Source organism: Glossina fuscipes, unplaced genomic scaffold, assembly GCF_014805625.2.
Source record: "Glossina fuscipes isolate IAEA_lab_2018 unplaced genomic scaffold, Yale_Gfus_2 1, whole genome shotgun sequence".
In the NCBI taxonomy this organism is placed as follows: domain Eukaryota; kingdom Metazoa; phylum Arthropoda; class Insecta; order Diptera; family Glossinidae; genus Glossina; species Glossina fuscipes.
In genome coordinates, this window is record NW_023998415.1 from 21,973,987 (window position 1) to 21,995,342 (window position 21,356).

At 34.0% G+C, this 21,356-nt stretch overlaps 3 protein-coding genes across 3 annotated transcripts; 1 reads left to right on the top strand and 2 right to left on the bottom strand.

Moving 5' to 3' along the window:
* Nucleotides 1–6,797: 6,797 nt before the first annotated feature.
* Nucleotides 6,798–8,158, bottom strand: LOC119632409 (endocuticle structural glycoprotein SgAbd-3). The gene is made up of 3 exons (XM_038025303.1): nucleotides 7,842–8,158; nucleotides 7,690–7,784; nucleotides 6,798–7,125 (listed from the first exon to the last, which is right to left on the bottom strand). Exons 1-3 carry the CDS (start codon nucleotides 7,866–7,868, stop codon nucleotides 6,906–6,908), a joined length of 342 nt encoding a protein of 113 aa, XP_037881231.1. The 5' UTR covers nucleotides 7,869–8,158; the 3' UTR covers nucleotides 6,798–6,905.
* Nucleotides 8,159–8,307: 149 nt separating this feature from the next.
* LOC119632535 (pupal cuticle protein 36a) lies at nucleotides 8,308–9,634 on the bottom strand. Its single transcript, XM_038025472.1, has 4 exons — nucleotides 9,626–9,634; nucleotides 9,329–9,545; nucleotides 8,961–9,223; nucleotides 8,308–8,905 (listed from the first exon to the last, which is right to left on the bottom strand). Exons 1-4 carry the CDS (start codon nucleotides 9,632–9,634, stop codon nucleotides 8,534–8,536), a joined length of 861 nt encoding a protein of 286 aa, XP_037881400.1. The 3' UTR covers nucleotides 8,308–8,533.
* A 10,056-nt stretch (nucleotides 9,635–19,690) lies between these two features.
* Nucleotides 19,691–21,109, top strand: LOC119632536 (sal-like protein 1). The gene is made up of 2 exons (XM_038025473.1): nucleotides 19,691–20,183; nucleotides 20,283–21,109. The coding sequence occupies exons 1-2, from the start codon at nucleotides 19,691–19,693 to the stop codon at nucleotides 21,107–21,109; spliced, it is 1,320 nt and encodes a 439-aa protein (XP_037881401.1).
* Nucleotides 21,110–21,356: the final 247 nt, after the last annotated feature.

Here is a 21,356-nt window from a genome sequence, read left to right on the forward strand (position 1 = left end):
AACCATTGGAAGTTCTTTCACGCAGCCTGACGTTGAAAATGATTCAAATCAGTCGAAGGACACACGTACAGCACTTGGTCTGTTTTTCAAAAGGAGTAAAAAATTGATTGTTTGATTATTACTTACAAACGATAGTTGATAAATGTACAAAAATTTTCTGTCGCCGATGTTGCAGCACCTGCACAACAATAGAAAGCCTACCCGATATTATTGTTTATCAAAAAAAATTTTTTTAAGGCGCAAGAACAAGCTTTAAAAACCCCACAAAGTATATAAATTCTTGGCCAGTTTCAAATTTGGAATGCACCTAAATATGTCCGTTTTTGCGTCTGTTCAACTGTCTATCTGTGTAGTATTTGGGGTAAACATTCCCGGATTAGCGAAAATGATGATTTCGCCTACGAATTTTTCCAAGAACACGCCTACGAAGCCCTCACGCCGTTGCGACAAAAATTTTTATTTTGTGAATAGAGAAAAGCGACCTCGCCCTGAAAAACTCAAAATAGATCCACTTCTCATCCCTGATTAAGATACCATACGAAAAACGTTTTTTGTTTTAAGGAAAAATGCTGTCGGCAAATGCTCTTTATTTACCAAACTTAAGTTCAAGGTATGAACAAAAAAACGTAACTTGATTCGTATATGGCCCCCTACACGTGGTGTTAAGAACATTTATGAGCAAATGCCAATTTCATATTTACATGTCAAGTAAACTTAATGAACTTCTTTCTAAAGATATGAATATCAATAAAATATCGATGCCAGGGTACCAGGATGCCTCAACATTTTTCTTATTAACTGGCTGGCAGGCAATTCCTTGTCTCTTAAGCAGTATTCGCCTTACTATGAACTGGTAAGAACTATTTCGAATTTCAGCCGTGCAAATACTACGTACTCTTTAGGCGAAAGGTAATTCGTAATGGCCGAGAACTTTTTAAGGCCAAATCAACCTCCGAAACGTATTTATTGCCATGTCTAAGCAATAAAGTAATTGTCTAGCAATTCATAGTCCAAGGCTCCATATTTAAAGCGACCTTTAAATAGTAGTGCAATGTTACTGACAATTATAATTGCATTATAAAATACTTGATGACATAAGCTTACTATATAAAAACGCCTCTTATGCTTGCGGAATCGTTACAATCAAAATGTGCCCGACTATAATGACGATAAATATCTTTTTGAAATATTTTGAAATACTCGCAGTTGAGAACTTTCACCTTAGTTTACTCTAACATTTTACCACTTTAGGTTAAATAAATTATAATAATCGTAATAATGATAAACATGTGCATTATATTTTTAATCGAAGAAATGTTTTACAAAATATTTGTAAAAAAAATTCCCTTAAAATAGCTATTGCGAATACGTAAAGTTAATGAAGGTTAACAGAGGACCCTTGCGTAAACAACAATTATTGCTTAGAGATAGGTATGCAAAACATGTTGAATTTTTTTTTTTTTTTTTTTTTTTTATCATTTGTTTGTGGTATTTAGCAGATTAGGCGGTGAAACTAATTAAGACGTCCTATAAGTACATGCTTGACGTTTGCATTCACATGATACGTTAGCGTTGAAAAACACGTTGAAATATTGCTATTCAAAGACAAACATGTCACATCACCTTATAACACACACATATACACAACGTCAGGTGCATTCTTATAATTAGAATGAACACTTATAGCGCAACTAAAGATGTGAAAGAAGTTTGAATTGAGAAAAATTTATTCTTGGTGTTGCGTTTATTGTTTTGAAGGACTGAAATCAGTGTTCGATGAGTTTCTGTTCTTTCAACTTTTGATTTGATCGCAAGAAATCATATTTTCGTTATGCAACATTTTCTTTTATTTCCGCGAAGCCCAGAAGTTCGACAAAACTTACAAGTAGACATGAGAAGAAGCAGCACATGTGAAAACTCATTTACAGAGCTCTGGAAAGCTTGAGAAAGTATTCGTTTCTTTAAACCTCTCTCTAAGCACTTGGTTAACCACTATATATATTTATTGTTAGCAACTGAAGAAAGCGAATAAATAAATGAAAAACAAATAAGAACATTGGTCGGGCAAGGTCGACTTTTAAATAAACTATATCGCTTCGCCTAAGACAGATATTCACGCGTTTTGGTAATAATACGCCAAAAGTTACACATTATTTACGTGCAAAGGCATAACTTCCCATGAAAGCCCGCATACTGCAATAATCCTTATTTGCGATGGTATCCATGATATGAACCTACGTAATACAAATTCAGTAAAGTCAATCTTTTGTCAATTTACTATAATAAAATAAAGTTTCACCGTGAAGTAGTCACAATTAGGCTAATTTACCATATAAAAATGTAGCTTTCGGGCAATTAGGAACGATTATACACGAAGAGGAACTCGAAAAATTAACCTTACCGAACCAAATCTTTCATGTCAGCTTAGAATGCCGAATTATTATTATTCAACGACTTTTATCGAGAAATTTTAAAAATTTGCATTTTTTCCCATATAATGATAAGGCTTTATATAGGGGGTGATCGGAAAAGTGGACCAATTGAAATCATTTTTAATAGCGTTTGTTGTGCCAAAGCATGCCAGTGTACCAAGTTTCATAAAATACCTCAAACAAAGGGATGCGTAGGTGGAATACAAATACACATGGACAGACGCACAGATAAACAGACAAGCTTAGACCGATTTCGAAAGTGATCCTCAAATGGTGTAGGGTACACAAATATAGAGACACAACAAGTATAAGTGAATTTTTTAACTTGTTAATGCAAAATTCGGCCCCAATAACTAACAATTTCTCCATTTTCCGCATACTCAGTATACATCCGCGCTTTGTAAGAACACAAATTAAAGCGCCCCACGCTCCATGAAACTTCTGTTGGGAAATGCTAAGCACACAATAACTTCAAGATCATATACCATATTTATCTGATTCGTACAATTCATACTCGAGACTGTTTAGGACCAGCTTAAGTGATATTTAGCTATGTAGCTCACTTAATTTATCCTTTATTTAATTAAGATTAAAATCAATTTGGATTACAAATGGACTTTCTTTGTCGATCCCTTGAAATATTACTTCCATTATGTATGTTCCAGAAAGCAATTTTTAGGTCAGTTGTAAAACAATTCGTATCTTCGTTTACATTTTATAATGTTTCTGTACGAATGGTATGAAAAAATATTACAACTTGTGATGATCTTCTCAGCAAACTCTTAGTAATTTACTTCTCAATTTAGACTAAGATTTGAGTACATATAAGGCCAAGTTGGTCAGTGCCGTTTTTGTCCACGATCTCGTACAGCTTTTTCTTCATAGACAGGAAGCCAGCCCATAACGCCTAATTTCAGCGGGAGCGCCTTTTATGAAAGAAAAGTCAAGATCAACTTAATATTCTACGTAGGATCATCTGGAATTACCTCACTGACATATCCGTAAATGGAAATAATGGTCGCTTTCGTATATTTATGAACGATGACAGGTGTCCGAGATTCGTTTAAAAACGAGTATATCACAATTGCTTGAAGACTTTTTCATTTAATTGCCAAAATTTAATAAAAATCAATAGAAAGCAACAAAGGTTTATGATCTCCATCAACGAAGTTACCTTTCATGCTAATTTTGTTGACGATACTCGTAAGCCGATACAGTGCAAGTAAATATATTATCTGTGCGTTTTTAACGTAGATAAGGTAACATCATCAGCAACGTTGATGATGCGCTTCGATTTCTTAAAATTCAAAAGTTAACATACCCTTGACATTCAGTAAAACTTAAGTTTTAATATTAAAAAAAAAGAAAAAAAATTAAAATAAAACAGAAAAGAAAAGACACACAAATAACATAAATAAATAACTTTATTATCGATTGAAAGAAATAAATGAATTTTCCTTCTTACATATTAGGGTTTATTAAATTAAATAATTTTAAACTGTTTATACGTTAATCGCTTTATGGATAAGCATTTTCATTTCGATTATTTTACATTGGCGTTAATCGCTGACCTTTTTATTTATATTTTAATTTTTTTTTTTTTTATTTTTTTTGCAATTTAATACTTTTTTCTCATTTATATTGTTCTTTATATGTATATGAATAGTATATTATTTCCATAAACTTTTCATTTAATTTCTATATCTTCTTCTTCCTCTTCTTTATAGATGTCTTCAATTTTTTTCGTTTCATTTTGAACATTCGTTTTCTTTTGCCGTCTAGTTAACATTTACGCATTCAAGGTCGACGCGTGTTTAACTCACACTTGCGTGCTGTCTGCCGCCACAGCCCAAAATAATAATACAATCAGTGCTATGAAGTGTGTCTCGGGGCATCACAGAAACATGTTTTTATTACCAACTTTTAACTGGTCTTCAGATGAGCTGTTTAGTTGTTTGCTTGTTTGGTTGGATTGGTCTCTTTTTTTGTTTTCTCATTAACTTGATTATTTATTTTTTGACTAAAATTTTTTTTTCGGATAAAATCATTGCTTTAATGTTCAATAAAAAAACAATTTCTTTTTTTTTTATTGTTTACATTTTTTTTTTTTTTTTGGTAAATATTATCTTTTTATGAAACCCTGTCGGATGGATTTAGATGTGTAAACCTAAGAAGAGAGTGTACCAAAATGTACTGATGAGCTCGATATTATATAATTTGTTTTTTTTTTTATATAGAGATTGACGTGAATCTGTTATTCTGAAGCGATTTCTTGCACATGAAAGTTGCACTATCAGAAAAAACTTGCTGACCATTTCATTATGTTATGATGATTCGTCCATTTGCTTATAACGATAATATCTAAGCTGTCGCTGATAAGTGATCGTAATAAAGGGATTGCTCGCACTCTTCTATATTGAAAATTGATATCATCATACATAGAATGGGAAAAAAGTTAGTAAATAAAATAACTATCAACCTATTGTAGATATTGTAAATCTATAATGGGAAAAAATTCTTCTTCTTTTCGCAAGACAGTCTAGTGATAAGTCTTTTGGTTTAAACAACGCAATGCATATCGGAGACATAAAATGAAACATTGCTCTGAGGACTCCTAATAAGTAAATTAAACGAAAATCGAATTGAATAGGGAGACAATTGCTTATTATTACTCAGCATCATCTTATTTTTTTTATTTTTTTTTTTTTATTTGAAAAAATCTCATAAATCCTTAGATGTTTTGCAAGCACATAAGTATGTATAGAAAAAAAAGAGAAATTAAATAAAAATCAAAAGAAAAATGAAACCGTTATTAAATCACGTTTAGCTCGAATCAATGTAACGGAATTTGTTCTAATAAGCCATTTTCAACCACACGTTTGCAATGAATGAAAAGCCACAAAATTCAAAGTACCTCAAGCCAAACCTAGAATATTATAACTAAGCTTATCTGTCTGCAACTCTGCACTCTTGCCGCAATTGAAAAAAATAATTTCAATTTTTTTAAAGCTTTATCAATTTTCTTTTCTTTTTTTTTTTTTTTTAAATACAAAAACTTTAATTCGAGCTTCGATCGAAAAAACGAATAGTAATGTAAAGAATACAAAAGATTTTATTGAATACTTTTAGGACAATGTTAAAACTGAAATTTGATGAGCTTCTGATTTTGCTGAAACTCGAAACTTTGATGAAATTTAAAAAATTACTTCCATCATGACGAGCATCTGAAATTCGCTTGTCACCACAATCCGCACGTGATCGACACACTTCACTTCATTTCCGCACTTTATTTCCGCTCAAGTTTGGCTATAAGTCGCCTAAGCTATTTGGGCAAAACCTTTTCCCGTATCAGCCCGCATAAGCTCGAATCCATAATGTTTCCGAGTGCCTCTGTACACACAGCAAAATCTAATCATTCCTATGCTGCCGTGGCGTTAAGTCCGTCAAACAACTTACAGATGTGTCGTGCCACCCACTTTATCTAAACTAATCTAAGCTTAAGTTAACAATGAATTCAAAACACCTTCTTCACGGTTAGCTATCATTCTTAGGAAGAAACAAAAAAAAAAAACAAAAAAAAAAACGTTAAGCAACCTTAATTGTCAGTGTGGCTAAGATACGATCAATAAGACAGGACAATGTAGCGGAAAGCTGTAGCTGTTCGCATCGTTTGGCGAGCAATTGATCGAAAGAAATATTCGGGAAATTCAAGTACTGCACTTAAAACTACTAGTACACCAGTACACAAAAATAGTACACCTAAGAAGTGAGTGAGATGATCTAAAAATAAAAAATAAACCCCGAAGAGCCTTCCAAGATAAGCCTAACTTGACAAAATTCGCGGGCAATTCAAGTGAATGGCCTTGAGTAGATCGTTGACGTGATTATCCCCAAACGACTTTCTAAAAACCAGCAGCAAGAGCATAGATTTTAGGCAGCATTTGCCATACCAAAACCGACCTTCTACTGCAAGACAATCGTTTCACTCAAAGCCCTCTTTAAGATCAACTTCTTTTAAGATGCCATACGAAATGTTTTTAGAACATTTTGAAAAGCAATAACAAAAGTTTTCAATATAAAAATATATGCTTTTTTTTCATAATAAACTGTTAGTTAGTTATACGTAAAATGTCGTTAATAGACCTACTACTACGTACGCACACTGTCACCTAACCCAAATATGAACCTTAAGTGTTATGGATTTGAAATGTGGAGTTTTTCAATTTTCCATTTCATTAAGTTTCAAAGGCTTTTAAGCTTTTTATTTCTAATATTTTTAATTTATTTATTTATTTGAAATACTTTAAATATTAATAATTAATACAATTTACTTCTTCTATATATATGTAAAATGTTAAATATTAAGTAATTGCATAATATATAAAAAGAAAAAAAACAAATTATTATGATATGATGACGCGGGATTTTCTAAATATTGATCGAATTGCGGAAAGTAATGAGAAAATAAATATTTTAATTTTTCACTACTTTATGCGCCGTCACGTAAGGTTGAAATCCATTCTCGTTCGCTTTATATTTAACGACATATTGATAGCCGTCATCCGATGTAAAACTATAATCGCCACGATATTCTAAAGGTTTTCTCTTCATTTCTTCATTGCTATCGCCGAGTACGGAATTTCGATCATATCTAATATGTTCGTTGCGCTGTTGACCATTTTCAGTTTCAAAACTATTCAAAAAAACAAAAAAAAAAAGACCAATATTTCACTGCAGCAAAAAACTAAGATGAAACCTAAATTCGTCTCAAAACCAATGCCCACCAATGAATGCATTCCTATGCCGTATGGATGCATCCGTCTACTCATTAAAAAATATTCTTATACGGAATGTTTACCTAATTCTACTAATGATAAGTATTTACCAAAATGCTGTGCGATATTTTTGTTCGGTTGTAAGATGTATTATAAAAGAAAAATAAATGAACCAATGGAATTCTTGACATTTTAATCGATATTATGTCAATTGCCAGCATATCTATGAGCGAATCACGCATACAAATATATATGAACAAATTTAATCTGTGTGATTGAACTTCGAACATAAAATGCAAAACTTGTAAATAAATTTAATTTTTCTTTGTAGGATTTTTGTAAATTTAAAATTCCAACGTACAGCAAACGGATGCACGGACAAAACGCATTTCTAAGCACGCCTTTGTACTTGATTGGTGGATGAATACAAACATATTTTGTAATCAGTTATTGCAATATTGATTGTTTAAGAAAATTTTTACCCAAACTGCAAGGATATCACACTTGGAGAAGTCGCACCGACAGTGAAACGTACTACGTGATGCGTGAGTACAACTGCGACTGCAATAATCAAAAACTGAAATGAAAATTTGATTATTTCAAGTACGATGAATATTTTTGGATTTGAACTCACCTGAACACGTCTCATAGTTATTATCATTTTTCTTTTTATTTAATTTTTTGTTTAAATTTTAATTTGTTTCTTTTGCTTTTTGCTATTTGTCGTTTCGTTCAATTGAAATTTGTTCCGCTTTGGTTTTTCTACATGTATACGCGTTAACATTTGCAAATACCAACTGAGTGTCATGTTCAATCATCAAAGTAGATGAAATGACATTAAATAAACTTGGCTTTAATGCTGCATTCTGCACAAGGCAGGGCGCGTGCCAAATAATAATTAATTATGAATAAATAATCAGACCGATATTAATGAATCGACTTTGGTTCTGTTATCGTAAATTTGTAAAAGTTTCGCTTTAAATACAATAAATTACGATAACCGGTAAAGTTTTTAAACAAGCGTTTAATTTTTTTTTCCTTTTTTTATTTTTAGTTGTAATTTATTGTGCTTAAATTATTGCATTCATTTTTTACAATATTTACTTACACATTATTGAATAAAATAATTTGTAAATTTAAAATATTGAGGAAAATTCGATTGATTTCCTATTTATGTTGATGTTTATGCTAAGCTTCTCATGTTAATCAAATTTTTATAAATATAGTTTCAAGGAATATTGGATTTTATTTTAAATGCTTATATATATATATGTATATATATATACATATATATGTATATAAGCATGTATATTTACCTTTACACTTCTAATAAACATAACCACCATTACCTCCTCCATCACCGCCATTACCGCCGCCATTTCCGCCACCTCCACCACCACCACCACCGCCACCACCACCTCCTCCATCACCACTATCTCCTGGATGTCCACCTTCAGCAGCTAGCTTATCTAAAGCGTCTTGTATCTCCTGGGGTATTGGTGGTGGTGTTGGTAAGTGATCGCCTTGCGGTTGAAAACCAAACTCGTCGGCTATATACGTGACAGTGAAATCGTCACCTTCCGGGCTTGTAAATGAAAATGACCCTTCAGATACGAGAGCTTCTTGACCCTCTGAGCCTGGATTTTTAACATAACCCATTTCATCCGCATTTATACCGTTACCAGTTTCATATACATACTAACACCGTAGAAAAACATATGAAAAATATTACATATATAAATTATTTCCGTACATTATAAGAACCATCGACGTTGATTTTTGTCTCAAATGTAATAATTTCTATATCGGAACCTGCACCTGGGGCACCACCACCTCCATCACCACCGAAACCGCCAGAACCACCGTCGCCACCAGGACCACCGCCACCACCACCACCTGTACCACCTGTACCGCCACCGCCTCCAGTACCACCCCCAGGTGGACCATATACATTGTTAGGCGGTCTTGGGCCGCCATTACTAGGTTTACCACCACCTCCACCCCGTCCACCGCCACCTAAAGGCGACACATACATATTATTGATTTTATTATCACTGCTATTATTGCCCCACGCCCCACTTTAATTTGTAGGAGTGACATAGGCGTTACAGGACTTATTACCTCCTCCTGGTTTGCCTCCGCCTGTGCCACCGCCATTACCGTTGCCACCGTTACCGGGTGGTAGATAACCACCACCCGGAGATCCTCCGCCACCACCACCACCTTTACCGCCACCGCCACCGCCACCCCCATTGCCCCCACCGCCACCTTCCCCGCCTCTTGAATACCCATCAGGATAAGCATATACCCATACCACGCCCAAAACAAATACAAAAATCTAAATAATGCAAAAACGTATATCATTTTCTTGACCGTAACGACAGTAACGACTTTTAAATAAACCAAATTTTCTCTCACCAATTTCATGTTAACGCAAGTGTTAATAACAGACTGCCAATCACAATAACCTGTTTCGGGTAAACTAACTAAGTTTTCCAAAATGTTGGCTTTTTATAAAAAAAAAAACTACTGGAATATCTTTTGATTGATCGATTGATTAACTCCCCAAAAGCTTAAACCTCACATACAAAGTTCAATATCGACGATTTTCAAATTGTAACAGTTATTGATTTGTTAATACACTTGAAATAATGCTCGCAACAACAAACAGTAACTTGAAAATAGAATGAAAGAGACTAAAGTTCATTCGCTATGGATCAAAACACTGTTATCAACTACAGTAAATTAATTCGAATTTGACGAAAATTGCCTGCAACTACACCTTCTTACTTACTTAATAGTATTTAAGACTTTCTCGTTTTTCTTAACCTGAATTACACATTAAACACATAACACTAAATATATCATTGGCTTTTCACTTCTATAGTGCCATGTATGCGCAAACAGTTGAGGTGTTGAATTAACCATTATACAAGGACGGATGGTAAGTGTTAGTGTGTAACTAGAATTCGATTGAATTTGTTACATTTTAAATTCGTTTTTCCATCACATATACCGTTAAGGAGCAAAGGTAACCGAGATAGGTTGACGTGCAATTCTAGCTAAGTAATTCAATACACTTTTCTACCCAATTTAGCATATCGAGATAAAGCGAAGGAATTGAGGAGGAATTGTCCATTTGTCTGTGCAAACAAAAAAAAATCATTACGGAAAAGCGAGGTTTTCCCACCTGATTACCATATGTATAAAATCTTTAGTTACGGGCAAGTGCATACCCTTCCAGAATTACAAAATCCCACCCCTTTCTTCTTTTATGATCATACTTAGGTGAAATTAAACTAATTTTAGCAATTTTTTCTACCTCTTATCTTTAAATTCTTCGTATAATAGTCTAAGTAAATTAACTCTAAAGAATATTGAATTGTAGATTGCTTCGATCATTGTGTCAGCTCATTTTGAATTAAGAATCAATAAATTATATAAACCGAATATCGATTTAAAAAAATTTTTTACTAATAATTACTACGCTGGATAGGCGGCTGAGTAGTGAGGCGGCTCGATAGTCGAGCAAATTTGTCACCTTATGGTTTTTACTGGGTAAAAAATCTGAAAGCACAGCACTAATGCTTCTTATAATTTCAAAAGGCAGTGCGTGCTCTATTAATAAGACACAAACTTATCGCAATATTAAAATTCTCATCAATTAAGGTCGAAATAAAATTCGATGAGAAATTTTGTAAATATATATCCGCATGAGTGAAACTGCGACTAATAATTCAATGGTGTCGCGGGTTCAAATCTCAAATGCGATAAAGTTTTGCAATGCAGGCGAGAATATGAACTAAATTACCCACACGGCAGCCGTCATTTAAATCCATAATAAATAAAATTCGTAAGATGTAAGAAAATGGAATTTTCTGAAAATTAGAGGAAATAAATGTTTCAACGCATTATTGAACGTCTTTTAAATTGCAATAAATGTATGGGCATTTTTTTCCACTGTAATCTCTCAATGCACTAGCGTTTTACCTAATTTCGAATTTTCGTTTTAGTGCATTACTGCGATTTGTGAAAACTTGTGTTGTGCGTATTGCTGTGCATAGATTTTCTCAACAACTTTTTGATGAAATCAATTTTTATGCATTAAAATTTGTTTTCTGTTGTTATGTCTTCATTTTTTTTTTTTCTTTTTTTCCTTTACTTTTCTAATTTTTCTCTTGTTTTTAAAACTTCTTCTATTTCATCTTCTTTAGTTAATGATTACAACAGCTATACATCATTGATTCCAACATGTCTCTAATGCTTGTACAACCACACAAACGCACAGAAATGTATGCGTTGCAATGGGCTTTAGAGAAGCGTCTGAGAATTTGTCAGCTGTGGATTTATATTAAACTCACGCACGAGTACTAGCAAGACAAGTTTCTAATGTTGTCATTATGTAGAGCAGTTTACTTGAATTAATACCGTAACTATACTATCACCCTCTCTTACTTTCACGCATTCTTCCTTTCTCTCGTTCTTTCTCTCATCCTCTCTCTCTCGCTCTTCTTTTTTTTTTTTTCCTTTCTTTCTCTTTCTCACTCTTTCCCGCTCTATCCTATCTACTTTAATTCGAATATTCTCACGCTTAAATAGACATGCATTGTATGCTTTGTACCAACTGACACACTTGCTAAGGCGAAAAGTTAATAGACAGACATCAAAGTGTAATATGTACGATTTACCATCCCTTGCTTGCGTCGCCTTGTGAAGGCATTTTCTAAGCTAATAGAAAGGAAGAAAGCCCTATTTCGAAAAGTACGCAACAACAAAAATAACATTTAGAAGCCCTTTGGGCTCATCTCTCAATAACATTATTTGTACATTAACCGTCCTTGCCAACGTTCAAGTTTGGATTTAAATCATTTACAATATGGTTATTGTGTATCCTTACTGCCATACAGTCGCTCAGGGTGGAGATGCGATTGTAATACGAGCGCGTCAGTACATATTTAACTTATGTTTTTCATAGCAGCCAGCCAGATGCAGGTGTTGCAGATTTCCCACATATTTTCCAACATCCTGCTACACACTTATTTAAGCAACAAACAATTGTGCCGTGCTGCGAAGAGAAAACATCGATTTAATTTAAAAATCTTACTTGCTTTCCGACAGGTTTTATTATTTTAAGAAATTACCCCATTCGGTCAAACGAAAAACACAACTCACTCCTATACATTTAGGGTTGTGTGCTTAAGTAATTTATCTGGATTTAATCGTTTGTTAGTGTTAATGTAAATCCTTTAAACGGCATCCAGCATAGACATCAAGCAAGCAAATACTAAGAATCGGCTCACTTAATATAAAATAAAGCAAAGATTGATCATTTCATCATTTATATATATATATATATATATTAATACATATATATTAATTCTTAAGTTTATTGAAATTCTATCATTTACGCTTAAGGTTCATTTAGAAGAACGATGATAAGGCAAGGCAAGAAGAACATGATACAAAATTACAAGGAATGTAAATACAAAGTAATATATATATATACAGTATAGGTATAGGTGTAGGTAATGTGAACAAAACCAACTGACGTTCATCCATTAAATCTATATTGAATATCTAGCTTATCCACTTGTATCATCATCATGGTGCACGACCAACTAACCAACAAATCAATCAGCCGACCAAACCTACACACCAATCACCACCATATTACACCAAAAAAAAAAAACAAAAAAAACAAAAAAAAAAAAAAAGAAATGAAAAGAAAAAAAACAAAAACAAAAATAACGCCACCCCTACCTACATACATATTTGCACTTGCTATATACTCGTACACCAAAAAGTTAACCGGCCTAGAAACCAACAAATGTTTGATCCATTCCAAAACAGCTGAAATTTACCACGCACTTGCGTACTTTACGCACAAACACCAATTGTGCCCGCATTATTAAGTTTAAAAAAAAAGAGATAGATAGAGAGAGAGAGAGAGAGAGAGAGAGAGAGAGAGAAAGATAGAGAGAGAGGGGGGAAGAAAAAACATGAAAAATTTGCACGCTTTTCATAAACTAAATTTTAGGTCGATTCTATTTAAGTGATTTTTAAGATTTGTATCTGTTAAGAGGGTGCTTAAGGGTGTTCTGCTCGTGCTGTGTATGGTGGAAATATTCGCATTCGCATCCGCATCCGCGCTCGCAAATTTCGAGGAAAGCGAGTGTTTAATGGTAAATTAAGTTATTGTAAAGTAAACATTGCGGTACACCAACAGATTTATGATTTCTGATTTCTGATTTCTGATTTCGTTCTTTCTGCCGTTCCTGTATGCGAACAAGCAAATGTTAGATGATAAATTAGCTTGGTGACACTTAAGTGACAACATATGCCGTATGTGTGTGCGAGCCTTTCTTTTTTGCTGCTGTTGTTGTTGTTGTCGTTGTTGTTGTTGTTTTTTTTTTTTTTTTCCTTTCACTTTTAAAAACATACATATACATATATGTGCGAATCATTGCAACTGTTGGCAACACGTTCGATTTACACATTAAAATCCGCCCCCTGTAACGTTCGCATTACATTTATTAATAGATTAGGATCAACTAAATGCAACGACAAGTTTTTCAAAATGTATTTGCCGATGCGCACCGAACTATTGTAATGTATTCATAATTAATTTTCATATGCGTTATATCACATATGACTGCACATAAGATTCATTAAAGCTAAAAATGAAAAAGAAATTACAAGGGCGCTAGCAATTGTATTTATAACATGATAATATCATATTTCGCGCTAGATCGTTCAATTTTTGTAATATATTTATCAAGCGATTCATGGCTGATGACAATTCAGCAGAGAGAAATCATATAAAACATTTTTATACAGGCATTGCAATCAATTTCGCGTCCTCACTATCTCCTTAATCGTTAAACTTTTTTTTTTGTCTGACGTTTGCAAACAATTCCAAGTCTCTTGCATATATAGCAATGTGGGGTATACACCTTACAAATTATTAGCAATATTCTCGAAATAGTTTTAAACTTGAACTTAAATACTTTAAATTTCAAGATTTCAATAAATATACAGAACAACAGGTGGACCTAATCAAATCTAACTTAAGTAACATGAAATCTTATGCTGACTCTAAGCCGTCGTTGTACGATACTTCCACATAGTGCAATCGACACACTTGATCTAATCGCGCCGTTGTTGTTTATCCCTTATTCAACCTTTATCTCTCAAACAGAAAACCTATGAGAAAACTAAGCTTGAAATTGCGCAAAATAATAGGTGCTTGCATATATTTTGATCGGAGATATCCACCGGTCAAAATGATGAAGTAATGCAAACTATCACGGTACGCAACATCTTATTGAATTATTCAGTGTATGCGCAGACGCTAATCATGAAACGCTCAAAATTGCATTTTCAACGTTCATTACTTCTATTGTTGGATTTGAAGAAATCTGCTGCCGTAGTCCATCAAACACTTTTAGAAGTCTACGGTGATGCCGCTCCATCATATCGCAAATATCGGCTTTGGTTTCAATGGTTTGAAAGTCGTGATTTTGATATCAATGACAAAAAACATCCTGGAGGACCAAAAGAGTACAAATATAATGAATGAAAACCAAGCTCAAATTTTCAAAGCATTTTCAAACAGCGTTGCAGTTGATGAATCAATTGCTGCTAGACGCTGCGGGTAGGAAAGATCCAATAGGAGAGAAAATGTGAAAGGGTGAAAAAATTCAAATTTCAACATCGCGGTTTCATTACTTACCAAGCAAAAAAAGAAGAGGCTTCTGTGGCCAGCATTTGGCATACAGGCATAGCGCCCTTTGATTATCGCCAGATCAGGTCAGCACAGCATGGCCCGACACGCGGTTTTAAAATGCTGAAGAATTGCGAAAATGGGCCGATGATTGAATCGCTGCCAAACCAATATCGTTCTTTCGTCGTTGCAAGGAAAGATGGGAAAAAGTTGTAGCAAATGATGGAAACTATATTAACTATATTGCCTAATATCCGTTGTATCAACTTCTCTCAATAAAATCCTATTTGAAGTGAAAAATTGATTAAATTACGTGCAAGCATCTAATAATATTAAGCTAAGGTTTATTTTGCTTTAAAGTGATAAATGAGAAATGACCTAAGAAAGCTGAAGCCTTCTGATATCGTAAAAAGATATTATTTTTGATATTTCATGATGGAAATTGATTCGTAATTATAAATTGACAAGAAATCAATCTTACCAAATTTGGACTACCTAGGGTTCTTTTTTGAATACCATCGCATATGAGGATTCTGAGGAAGAGGAGGACCATAATTGAGGCCATATGGGTCTATTTCTCGGCCCCCCTCCATATAAGATATCACATGAGTAGTAGTAATATTTTATAATGGAAATGTATCCATACATAAGGAATTTGGATCACATAACTGTATTGAAGTGAAAATAGCTATCATACGAATTGACGGCAAATGTCAATTCGAACCTTTTCATATTACACACAAATATTACACACACTTCGTGTTTGGCATGTGTAGGCGTAAAGAGATCGACACGGTTAACTGGGCAATTTAACTGAATTTAATTAAGTTATTATAAGAGATTAGAAATTGTTATAAGATATTGAAATAATCATATAAAAGCAAGATATTGAGTAATTGTACTCCTCAAATTCGGACATAATTAATTAATTTAATTTAATCGCAAAATCAAAAAATTTTTACTCCACTTAAACACATAACGTCTCTTTCAGTACAATATTTCTTTAGGAAATTTAGGAGGATTACTATACAATTGAACGTAAAATTGCTATCGCTCCAGTAAGATATTGAAATAAATATGCTCGCTATAGAGCTATCTTTATTTGTGTTCAAGTAAAACGTTCACTATTATGTTTAGTAAGCTCAATTGCTATTAGTATGGCTGTATACCAAGTGATCCTTTTATACACAATTAAAGCTGAGGTTGACATACTTTCCTCAACTCTCCAAAATACAAGTCGATCGATATAAATTGTGTCAATAGGTATACAACCAGTGAGCAATATATTCAAACCGTAGTGTGAGTTGCGGTTATTGCCTCGCGCACAAAACTAATAGGACTCCTAAGTTCGAGTTTATTACATAGGTTATTATTATTATTGTCTGAGCCGTAATTTTATTAAGGCTAGTGACTTTGGATATATTCTACAATACAATGGCACGATCAGTCCGATGTATATATAATTGAGCTATTACAAGCATGCATAGTTACGAACTGATGGTTGAAAGCTTAATAAAGCTTTTGATACGCAATAGCGAAGAATTCTCTAAACCTTTACAGTTCCACTAAAAAACAGTCTAATTAACCTTAGATCGGATTTGGATTTGATGAATTAAAGTATTTCGTACATGTATTTCAGAATATGGCTTTGAATAATTTGTATGAATCTGTCGGCTCTGTGTGAATAATGAAATTTTTAATATTTGAGAAGGTCGCTTGAAAAGTTTTATGCAAATTTTTTGAAAAAAACTGTTATCGCGTACCATATTTACGTTTATCGTAGACTCGAATCTAATTCACTTTTTCCGTACGGCTTGTACTTTACTTTCAGATACATTATGAAAATCGCCGTTTACTCTCGAAATAAGGGATGACGAAAATCAAAGTTTCCTTACAATATTATGCATCCTTATTATGGCGCAGTTGGCATGATCTTCCGCAGTTAAAATGGAGGTAACGTTGAATCCGATATTGATTTATCACAAGATTGGAAAACTCAAACTCGGCGCCAGCCTGTGAGACAAACCAAAAAGTCCATTTCCATATTATCAAACCATTTATGAAGATGGTAAGCAAAATCAACCTTCAAACAGAGATTTGTGAAATATGCTTACAAGCAGTTGACTCCTCGCGATCGCGAAACAATAACTACTCGTAATGAAAAGCATCTGCTATTAACCGTAACTTAAGCTTAGATTGCTCAGAAGCCCAGACTGAATGAATGAACATTGTAGTGCATACATTTGAATTTACATTGTAAGCAATCTTTCACAGGAACGTATGAAGCATTTGCTCGCAAAAACTTTTCATATATATTTTTAAAGGCATTCGAAAGAAATTCATGAGCCATGGATAGATGTTGTATATCCCTATATCTACTTATAGCTGTAATAGCGAATATCAGCTGCCCTGCACCAGGAAGAAAAAAAACGATCCTCTTGAGTCTACTTAAAACGCTATTCGCGTCTTTCTTTCCAGCTTTCACTTGTTATAAAAGAAAAAAAAAAAAAAAAAACAACTACTCAAGGCTTTTGCAAAAGTCTTTTAAGGAATTAAACTATTAATCTATTACTCAGTTATAATTCCATTCAATCATTTTCTGCACGCTTTTGTGCAATAAATAACGCATTCTCGAAATTGAGGTTATTTTGTTATATCCAAATGTAGTCGATTCGATATGATCAGCTTGCTTGCATCATACTTTGTTTGTGAATTGAAATAATAAATCGCAATGAATTGCGATGAATTGCTTGTAGAAAATGTAATCAAGAATTTTCCTTTAATAACTCTAAGGCACTACTAAGGCACCCTCACCAGAACGAGCAGACAGCAAACTACCGTTAGTGTATCATTTAATTTAATTTCTTCACTTCTTAACATATCTTTTTTGCTTTTCTTTTTTTTTTTTCAATGTTAATGTTAAACTAACACCAACTTAATTTAATGGCTTATCAGCACACACACACACACACACACACACACACTTATGTACACGAACGTTTAGATATACAAATCGTATCAATTGTTAGCACGTGCCATGTGACCCGAAACACATGTTTTTCATTATTATAAATAACTTTGTATTGGTGGGTAACTATCTGGATATAAAGACAACAACAAATCTTAAATGTTCTCCTGTTGATCCTTTGTATACAATACCGCAGTAAGCGTTCGTTGTGTTGCTCTTAACTTACGAGCATACAACATATACGCACACATAGTTCGGAGAAAAGTTATTAAATGTATGTCGAACGCTAGTGATGCTAAATGAAGTTAAACGCTTTACACTAAGAACAAAGGCAATAACGCTAACCATAAATATATAATAGAATAAAGCAATTAAAGGTAACAATACGAAACAGGTGACAATTTTTAGTTATCTAATCGTAAAATATGTACAAAATATTGAAATCCCTGAGTAAATTGTTACTTGCCATTCTCGCCAAAGCTCCATAACGAAAACTTTCCTTTACCTTTTATTTAGTTTTTAATAAATATATAAAACATATGTATGTATCATGTAATATATGTATATGTATACCGTGTAATATATGTATATATAATATAAAAACATTATAAAGCATATAGCGCCGACTTTCCCCCTGTCCGTTAATATGCTTTTACCATATTATATAGCCGAACCAGCATATTTTGTTTTCATGGATTCTGTTGATTTTCATCACGACCAACCCTAAACCACAAACATTGCCAATAATTAAGGCATTAAGTGCTATTATTAAGGGTTGAAGGAATAAAAAATCAAAAAACGAAACGATCGTTTAATTATAATTAAAAAGTACTTCTAATGCAATTCGCACCCAAAATAGCAAAGAGGCTCAGCTCAATTGCACCACTAGTAGTGAAATTATGATGATAACGTTGATAAAGGTAATCATAATCATTGATAGTGATACTGGAGAGACAGAGAGAGAGAGAGAGACAGAGAGAGAGAGAGATAGAGAGAGAGAGAGATAGAGATAGAGGAAGAGAGCAAAAATGAGAAATAGAAACCAATAAGGAACAACAGCGAAACAACGAAAACGTTTAGAAAAATGTACACTTGCTAGACAACATGATGTTGCACTTGCTATAACAAAAACACGTATGTACAACATATAATAAAAAGTCCTTAGCATTCAATCCACCACCATTGATTGCTCTCGCATTGTTAACTAACTACGCTAACAGTAATAGTGAATAGCAAGTGTTCGTTCGGGTTATACAAACTTTGGCACATCGAGCATTACATTCATCTGCAAATCCTGGGAACAGAAACACTTGTTGGCATGTATCGCTATTGTTATTGTTGTTGTCGTCACCGCTGTTGTTTAGTTCTTGTTTTGACACTGCAAGCCGTAACAAATTGTTTAGAGAGAAAAGCCCATGCCGCCGGTGTTACTGTTACCAAACGACTTGCCTGTATTTAAGGGTCTTTTCGCAAATATATATTTGTTCAGGGAGGACGATGTTGATGATGTTCGCGCAGCATCAATTTGCAAATGCTGCCAGCATATAAAAGCAAAGGACATTCCAACTGGAGTTTCATAAACAAATTGGAACTCAAACGGCAAACAATCGAAAACTTATTAAACGCTAAACAAAATATGTTTCCAATCTTACCGACAACGACAAAAAGAACCGAAACGATTACAACATCCAACAATCAAATTAGTTCAATGAATTCTGTTTGCGTAACTTCGCAGCATTCTAATAAACGTAATAATAATAATAACAACAACAACAACAACAATAATAATAGCATGATCTTTCGCATTGAGCATATATTACCCAGAACAAGTGATACTTCGCCATCTACTTCGGTCACGACGATAATTAACAGTGACACAACAACAAGAGATCCAAACATTTTAGTGCCAATCAAATCGACAAAGAAGGTGCAGCGAGCTGGAGTGCATGTAGCACAATTTACGCCAAAAAATACAACAACACAAACCTTCCCAAGCGAAGTAATAATGGCAGTGAATACTGCGCAAGACACTGACGCAGCACGTGCTTATTGTGCTCTAGCGGAAAATAGTAACACATTAAACGTTACCGCCGAAATTATGCGTAAAATTAAACTCTCCGAGGACATACATAGTTATAATGCTCTTTACGAGATGGCACAAAAGGATCAAATGCATTTGCGTATAATACGTGAGATACCGAGAGATGAAGAGATTGTAGCCTGGTTTAGCGAAGATATTATTTTAATGATGTCGATACCGTTCTTAACGCCGATCAACATACAAGGTAAGTTAAATTGCAATTATCAGCAATAATAGCCGACAATAGATGAGAACCAAAGCACTTTATGACATAATGATAAATTCGTATCCGTGCATTTTGCAGGTAACAATCGCTATACCTGTCATTTATGTCATTTGACGTTTGAAACACCGAATCCTTTGAAAATTCATTTGGCTCTGAATTGTGGCCGTCACAATATTGATATATTATGGTTACGCTTGCATTACGCTATCAAGGCTGAACAATATATGAATTTGCAAACACCGCAACAACAACAACAATTATTCGCAGAGCGATCAATATCAACTTCGATCGCGAACTTAACATCAACCAGCCTTGTGCCGCAAGTGTCACGTTTCTCTGCGTTTAAACCTATATCTTCGCTATCGACATCTAGCAATATTACGATCCCAGTATCGGCAAGCGATGAAACTATTGCAACAACAACGAATTCATCTAACATTTCATTTATACCCACCATGAGTAATGCAGGTTTATCGCATGTGCATCTTTTGCAGCCTAGCTCAACGAGTGCACTTAACGCTGCGGCTCAAATCGAGGCAATCGTCTCTAATATGGGCGCCTCGAAACAGGGTCATCTTTGCATATACTGCGGCAAAGTATATTCACGAAAATATGGTCTCAAAATACATATACGGACGCATACCGGCTTCAAGCCATTGAAATGTAAATTTTGTTTACGCCCCTTTGGCGACCCGAGCAATCTAAACAAACATGTGCGACTGCATCTACAGTCGAGCGTTAGCAGTACGGCCACAAGCCCGTTAAATGAAAGTCTATATCACTGTCATTTGTGTAATAAAACTGTAGCCCGCAGACGTGACCTGCAACGTCATCTCGAAACGCGACATGGTTCCAATTCGAATACCAATCACAACGGGACTAACGATACAGCATCGAGTACCTAAAACTGGCTAAGGCATTACGTCCTCAAGACACCAATAGAAGAAAGCAGAAAACAAAAGAAACAAACTTTCAATGCAAATGTGTACAAAAACAAAAAAAAAAAAAAACAAAACAAAACCGAATCTCCTTATGTGATATTAGAATTAAATAAGTAAAAAAAAAAAACTAATATATATTCGTAAGCCTTAGGGCAAATCTTGCATACCCACCGGTAGAAATAGACAATTTTATATTAAAGCTAAGTAAGCC

What these genes read in the sequence shown, in the direction of transcription:
- LOC119632409 (XM_038025303.1), bottom strand. Translation starts at nt 7,868, where the DNA reads ATGATAATAACTATGAGACGTGTTCAG. An exon ending in TAACTATGAGACGTGTTCAG is followed by an intron (nt 7,785 to 7,841) that starts GTGAGTTCAAAT and finishes TTTTCATTTCAG; the next exon opens with TTTTTGATTATTGCAGTCGC. An exon ending in GTGATATCCTTGCAGTTTGG is followed by an intron (nt 7,126 to 7,689) that starts GTAAAAATTTTC and finishes TTTTTTGAATAG; the next exon opens with TTTTGAAACTGAAAATGGTC.
- LOC119632535 (XM_038025472.1), bottom strand. An exon ending in CGGAGGCAAACCAGGAGGAG is followed by an intron (nt 9,224 to 9,328) that starts GTAATAAGTCCT and finishes TGTCGCCTTTAG; the next exon opens with GTGGCGGTGGACGGGGTGGA. An exon ending in ACGTCGATGGTTCTTATAAT is followed by an intron (nt 8,906 to 8,960) that starts GTACGGAAATAA and finishes CTACGGTGTTAG; the next exon opens with TATGTATATGAAACTGGTAA.
- LOC119632536 (XM_038025473.1), top strand. Translation starts at nt 19,691, where the DNA reads ATGATCTTTCGCATTGAGCATATATTACCCAGAACAAGTGATACTTCG. An exon ending in AACGCCGATCAACATACAAG is followed by an intron (nt 20,184 to 20,282) that starts GTAAGTTAAATT and finishes TGCATTTTGCAG; the next exon opens with GTAACAATCGCTATACCTGT.